Source organism: Myotis nattereri, assembly GCF_964212035.1.
Source record: "Myotis nattereri genome assembly, chromosome: 11".
NCBI classification, from domain to species: Eukaryota; Metazoa; Chordata; class Mammalia; order Chiroptera; family Vespertilionidae; genus Myotis; species Myotis nattereri.
The window spans coordinates 70,212,827-70,219,201 of NC_138086.1; the positions used below are offsets into that span (position 1 = coordinate 70,212,827).

The window sequence follows — 6,375 nt, forward strand, 5'->3', positions numbered from 1 at the left end:
GGGTTAAATTTTGCCATCTTACTTAGGAAATAATCAGTCTTGGGTTTTATTTTGTATATTTGTAAAGAGATTTTAGCTTGAAACTCTATCTAAATGTCCAAAATCGGACAATGCGCGCCTTAGTTCCAAGCCAGTTTTCTCTTTACACGTGTACAGAAATCCCAGACATATTTTTAATTTTCAGATTCAGTGGCATTTGCTGTAGTTGTATCGGAAATGCAAGGAAACCATCATTTCTTCTCTATGTGGGAGGTTTTAAATCTAATGATATTTTGTTTATTTCAGTAGGCAAGGGCAGCACCCAGGGCAGACAGAATGTCTTATTCCTATGGATCCAAGGTCCAGCCTGGCACTTCCGGGGGTTGCTCGGAATAGCTCTTGTATCTATTTTGCTCTCTGGGGCGGGCTGGGTGCTGTGCAGCCTGCTGGCCTTGAGACGGCACAGGGACAGGAGGGTAAATAGACAATGCCCCTGTTATTTGCTGTGTCTGGGCTGGCCCCTTTTGGTAGTTTCCCGACTGGTGTTGAGGCAAAGAATTTCCCTGGATATCTGTCTTAGATTTACACTCATTTGCCCAAAGTTTTCCTTTTTTACATTTAGGGCATAGTCCAGGTTGTTTGGGACCTCTGCTATTTCCTTTATTAACCCCTTTATTAGAGGGACACTGTTTTGCCATGTGTCCTGTTCCTCCACAAGTGTAACACTTGTGTGTTTGACTTTTCCTTGGAACTGGTGCTGCACAAGGCAGCGGAGAGCGGCGGGAACGGCCCCCGCGGCTTCTCTTTTTCTTGCCAAGAAGCTTTAATAATTCTAAAAAGTGTTCTAACATATTCTCTATATTACTATCCTCTTCAGTTCCAGCAGAAAAACATTCTTCCTCCTCTTCTGCCTGAACAATACCTGTATTATCATCATGACAGAGTGCAGCAGCTTCCTCAAAATCCTCCTCATCTTGAGGAGTTAAATTATCTTTAAAAGTTACATTATTTCTTTTTAATATACTGTCTTTTTTAGACACCTGTTTTGTGCTATCACGTTGCTTCTCCTTTTTTTCTGGCTTAAGAGACGGTTGATTATGGTCATGCCTGGGATCTAAATAATCCCGTATTAAATTCGTTAAGGAAATGCAGACCTCCTGAATGAATTTTAAAAAATTTTCTACTTGCTTGTCATTAACCTTAGTTCCTCTACTATTGAACATAAACTTTAACATTTGCCCATAAAGGGCATTTTCTCTAAATTCTAATTGCCCCATGCTTTACTCCCGATTATCAAAAAATTGCTCCTCCGTTACCTTAACGAGTGCACTCTTTATCCGGAGGAGATCCTCACGTCGTCTCTCCAGGCCCGACGGAGTTCCTCACCTTCTTTTTCCTAGTTCCTCAGTCCCTGTTCGGGCGCCAGATCTGCCAGGGCCAGCCTGACAGGGTTGAGCCGGGCTGAGGCAGGGAGGTGGGAATTGAGAAAAGAAAGAAAGACAAGAAAGCGGGGTCGGGAGGACCCCAGTTCTCTCGATGAACTGAAGCGAGTTTATTAGCTATACAATCCTATTTATACACAACACACTGAATCGGAGGTCTGTCGAGAGGAATGTATTCTTTGTTCCTCTTAATCTCTAAGGGAGAGATACAGCAGAAGGACAAGTTCTCAGTACAGCATATCTCAGTAAATAGTTATAGACTTCTTGGCAAGCTATGAAAGGCTGGTCTCATTCTACAAATGTTACTCCCATTCTACTGATAATCACCATCCACACAAGTCTGGGAAAACTGTGTGGGTAAGGGTCCCAGCCTTGCTAGCCCCTGCAGGTGCAAGGACCTTGCCAGCTTACATCTGGCCCCCAACAATCGATGTTTCTGACTCTCTATCCCTCTCCCTTCCTCTCTGTAAAAAATCAATAAAATATATTTAAAAAAAAAAAAAAGAGAGAGAAAAGGAGACACATAAAAACCTCCAAATCATTAATGTGTCATTTTGAAGAATGTCTTTGACTAAGAACAGTCTGTGCTGTATTTAAATGATTATATGAAGAGTTAAATTTTGTAAGTGAAGATAGAATTTACTCCCTAAGCCAGAGCAACCTAGCACTCACAAATATTCCCTCTGCACATAGCCCTGCCTGTGTCTGCAGATGTACCACATAAATCACTTGTTTTATGTAAGACTAGAGGCCCGATGCATGAAATTCATGCAAGGGGCTCGACCCTCGCAGTCCCGGCTGCCTTGGCCAGCCCTTGCAGCCCTGGCTTCATCCGGATGGTTGTTCTGCTATTTGGTCTAATTAGCAAGACATTGTGACTCCTGTATATAACAGTAGAGGGTTTTCTGTATGAATAAAGTTTCATGTGGATCAGCCAATTCTGTTCATATTTGAAGGAGAAGAAAATCAAAGTATTGGGCTGAGAGTCAGAAAACATGGGTTTTAGTCCTATTTACAAACTTTAAGTGCAGGCTGGGAAAATGTAATTTATAGTTGAGAAGCTGAGGCAAGTTTTGCTTCTACTTGCTAGTGGGCTACTGATTCTCAAAGTGTAAGAACCAGGTTTTCAATTTTTTTTTACTTGAATAAAACAAAGGAAAATTTATTTTGGGGGTGTTGAGGAAAGGAACAAACTCAGTACTAAACACATAGGCATATGTTTTGTTAACCTTTAACATAAGTAATTAAACAATATATAATAGTTACATTTTCACTTTAGGCACATCTTTTCATATATATATTTTTAAATATATTTTTATTGATTTCAGAGAGGAAGGGAGAGGGAGAGAGAGATAGAAACATCAATGATGAGAGAATCATTGATCAGCTGCCTCCTGCACGCCCCCCTACTGGGGATCGAGCCCACAACCCCGCCATGTGCCCTTGATTGGTATCGAATCTGGGACCCTTCAGTCCACTGGCCGACGCTCTATCCACTGAGCCAAACCAGCTAGGGCCATATTTTTATTTTATCAGAAGTGACAGTTGTTTTGTAATGAGGCTGATTATCACCTCTTGGCTTTCTCTTATTGCTGCGTTCTTCAAACTTTGTTTTTGGTAAAGAGCCAAGTTGTACAAGGGCAGCTCCACGGAATAACAGAGGTGGAAGAGGTGAAGTCCAACCAGTACTGCTCCCCAGGAGGCTCTGTTTTGTCTCCCAACTTTATCTCTCATGCCACACACTTTTTTACTTATTTAAAGAAATTGTTATAGTCCTTGTTTCTAAATATTTGCTAATTTATCCAGTTGTTTAATTTGTTCATTAATTCACCATGAATGGTTTAGAGACGACCAAATCCTTCAGGCAAACCCGAAGTAAAGAAATGCACCGTATGTTCACATTTATTCCAATGTTTGGTTTCCATGAAGTCACTCTCGCTTTCTCTGGGGCCTTATTTTATAGTATTTATTTTCATTGGGAGGTCAGTCTACATTTTTACATCATCTTGCTTTTGTTTTCATTTTTAATTCCCAGGTACTACTCAAATCTAGGGAGACTAAGCCCTGTATATGGAATAATTCAAGTTGTGGACTGAGTGTAGTTGAGCATGGTTAATATCAGGGAATTTAATGAGTGCACAGTGAAATGGAGTTACCATTATACCAATCTTGACCCAAAAGTCAGGTTTTCTAAACTCCAGGAAGAAGCAAACCATAAGTAACCAAAAGGGGATAGCTTATGGAAACAGATCCTTCAAAGGGAAAGGTTTATCTTAGCACACTGGGGTGGAGTGGCAGGAGCAAGATATGACAGCCAGCTGTGGGTCATGTCCCTCCTACCTTTGCTAAGAAGCTGCTGGGAGCCTTCAGGTTTCTCTGGGGTACAGGGCACGTTCAGAAAGCCACCCTGGCACAGCTGGTCAGCAGAGGTGTAGCTAGAGATACTCTGGGAAAGAGGAGCAGTGCTGTTAGTCCACAGACTTAGGACAGTGGAAAATAATTTAATTCCTTTGCAATGGAATATGTGTTTTCTAGAAATTTGTTTTCTTAAGTGTTTTGTTTAAGTAAAAATGACAAATTATGATAAGGCGTGAACTCTGGGAAATACCACATACTAAGTGGGCTGAGAGCAAAGCTCCCAAAAGCTCGTCAGTGTTGCCTGTGCCACCGCTCTTCTCTAAAAATTGGCTTCCAGAGCACCTGTTTTTGTCACATTTAATAAGTGCAGTGTGGCCGGCCCCAGTGGCTCAGGTGGTTGAGTGTCGTCCTGTGCACCGAAAGATTGCCGATTTGATTGCTGGTGAGGCCACATACCTGGGTTGCAGGTTTGATTCCTGGCCCGGGCATATATGGAAGGCAACTGATGGATGTTTCTCACATCGATGCTTCTCTCCCTTCCTCCTCCCCTCTATCCTTCCCTTCTCTCCTCCAAGTATGTCCTCGGGTGAGGATTAAAAAATAGTAAGTCCAGAGTGAATTAGTCCAAGACTAGTTTCTTTGCCATGGAAACATCTCACTTTGGACTGTACGCTTCAGTGGACACATCAGCCATTGTTTCCCCTCGTAATTTGTGTTTTCTCTCAGATTTCCTTTTTACAATTTTTTTTTCTGTTTCTGACATGAACATCTTCATACAATGACATTTGAAGATTTTTTCTTTTTTTTTTTTTAATATATCTTTATTGATTTCAGATAGGAAGGGAGAGGGAGAGAGAAACATCAGTGATGAGAGAGAATCATTGATCGGCTGCCTCCTGCACACCCCCTACTGGGGATTGAGGCCGCAACCTGGGCAGGTGCCCTTGACTGGAATCGAACCCCGGACCTTTCAGTCTGAAGGCCAGCACTCTATCCACTGAGCCAAACCAGCTTGGGCGACATTTGAAGGTTTAAAAAAAAATTTTTTTTTTTTTTGAGTAAGAATATCACTGCATTTATTTTCATACAGGTAATTTTTCTACAGCTTTAACATTTTCCTCTCAGAAATAAAAAGCTTAGAACTGGATCACTTGGCCCTTTCTCTTCTTATCTCCTCCCAGTTCAAAATGCTTGCATCTCTTAATGGCCAGCGTCCTCTCTGATCTGCACACGGGCTCCACACATTCAGGCCTCAGCACAGCCTTCTTTGTGGCTTTAGCTTCCTTTCGGAAAATCGGCTTTGTCTGCCACCGTAGCCACTCTGCTTCCTATCATAGCGCCTCTTTCCCTGGGCGTACAGGGAATCCTTCCCCTTCTTACACTGGGTCACTTTGTGAGGCTGATGCTTTCCACACTCCTTACAGAAAGTCCTGTGGGTTTCAGGCACATTGGCCATCTTGGCAGTAGAGCTGTCTGTACGATGGAAACGAGAAACGAGAAACTCGTAGTCCACACTCCCCGCTTCGCTTAGCTTGCGCCTCGGTTTTAAAACTTTTTTACTCTTACAAAAGGAGGAATTTTTACGCATTGGTCACGCTTTCAAATTTTTTTCATATACTTGAAATCTTGTAATACTATTTTTTTTCTTTTTTTAACATCTTGAAAACAGTTCTACCATCTAGTTCCTTACAGATTTTAAAAATATATTACTAATTTAGTAAACACTGCACCAGTAAAATCAGATTTGACCGTTTCCCCCCAGTAGTAAAATAGATTATTAAGAAGTAAGGTCTCCTAGAAAACGTCAGTATCTGTTTGTAATGCATTATTTTGCTAACATCTATTGAAACCTGTGGTTACTAGGACTTTAGGAATTTCTCATTCACTCTGAGAAATTTTCTCAGCTCTTAAGCATTTTGTAATACTTGATCCATAGATTGCTTTATAGTTATTCATTTGGCTATTTCGGTGTATGATACAAACACATAAAATATATACACAAAAATATCCAAATGAATATATATAGTGCATATATACATGTATGTATGCATATACATGTATACACACTGTATATAATCATTCGGGTATAAACATTTTTTGTATATGTGTGTGTGTGTATAATATATAATTTACTGTATACAGATAGTTTTCTTTAATAACTTTTGAAGGTAGGTATAGTGCCTTATATAGTTTTTGTATTTCCTTTAACTCTGTGGTACTTACTGGTACTTGATTAATTGATTAATTGCTTTTCTTTTATTTTAGGTGACATAAATAGTGCAGCTCTTGTTGGAAATGAACAAGTCAGCAAAGTTACAGATAATGGTGATCTCTCTTCCTATGTGTCTGCATTCATAGAAAAGGAAGTTGGACATGACCTTAAATCTTTAAAGAAGCTTGATAAACTCATAGAACAGATGACAGAAAATAAAATGCAGTTAGAGGAGCAGGCAAGTATTAAAACTCATGGAAATAATATTAGTAGTATACTCATTATAATTAATATAAACATGACCATTATTATATAGTTAATATGAATATGCAAGCTCATATGTAGTTGAAATATGTATAGCTTAACATTTTATGATTAATATAG

General features: G+C 40.0%; 1 protein-coding gene and 1 pseudogene across 7 annotated transcripts in view; both read right to left on the reverse strand.

Moving 5' to 3' along the window:
- The window catches only part of EFCAB10 (EF-hand calcium binding domain 10), a 36,774-nt gene continuing 30,399 nt past the window's right edge, over positions 1–6,375 (reverse strand). For 4 of the 6 annotated variants that reach the window (XM_081101788.1, XM_081101790.1, XM_081101791.1 and 1 more), the window contains 2 exons: positions 3,762–3,867; positions 1–1,440 (listed from right to left, as the gene is read on the reverse strand). In XM_081101788.1, the coding sequence (XP_080957914.1) occupies positions 3,816–3,867 (52 nt within the window). In that variant the 3' untranslated portion in view covers positions 1–1,440; positions 3,762–3,815. The remainder of the gene's footprint in view (positions 1,441–3,761; positions 3,868–6,375) is intronic. The other 2 variants (XM_081101793.1, XM_081101794.1) reach the window with 2 other exon arrangements.
- LOC308526636 (large ribosomal subunit protein eL42-like) lies at positions 4,799–5,235 on the reverse strand (annotated as a pseudogene). The gene has a single exon. The product of its transcript is annotated as a large ribosomal subunit protein eL42-like (transcript).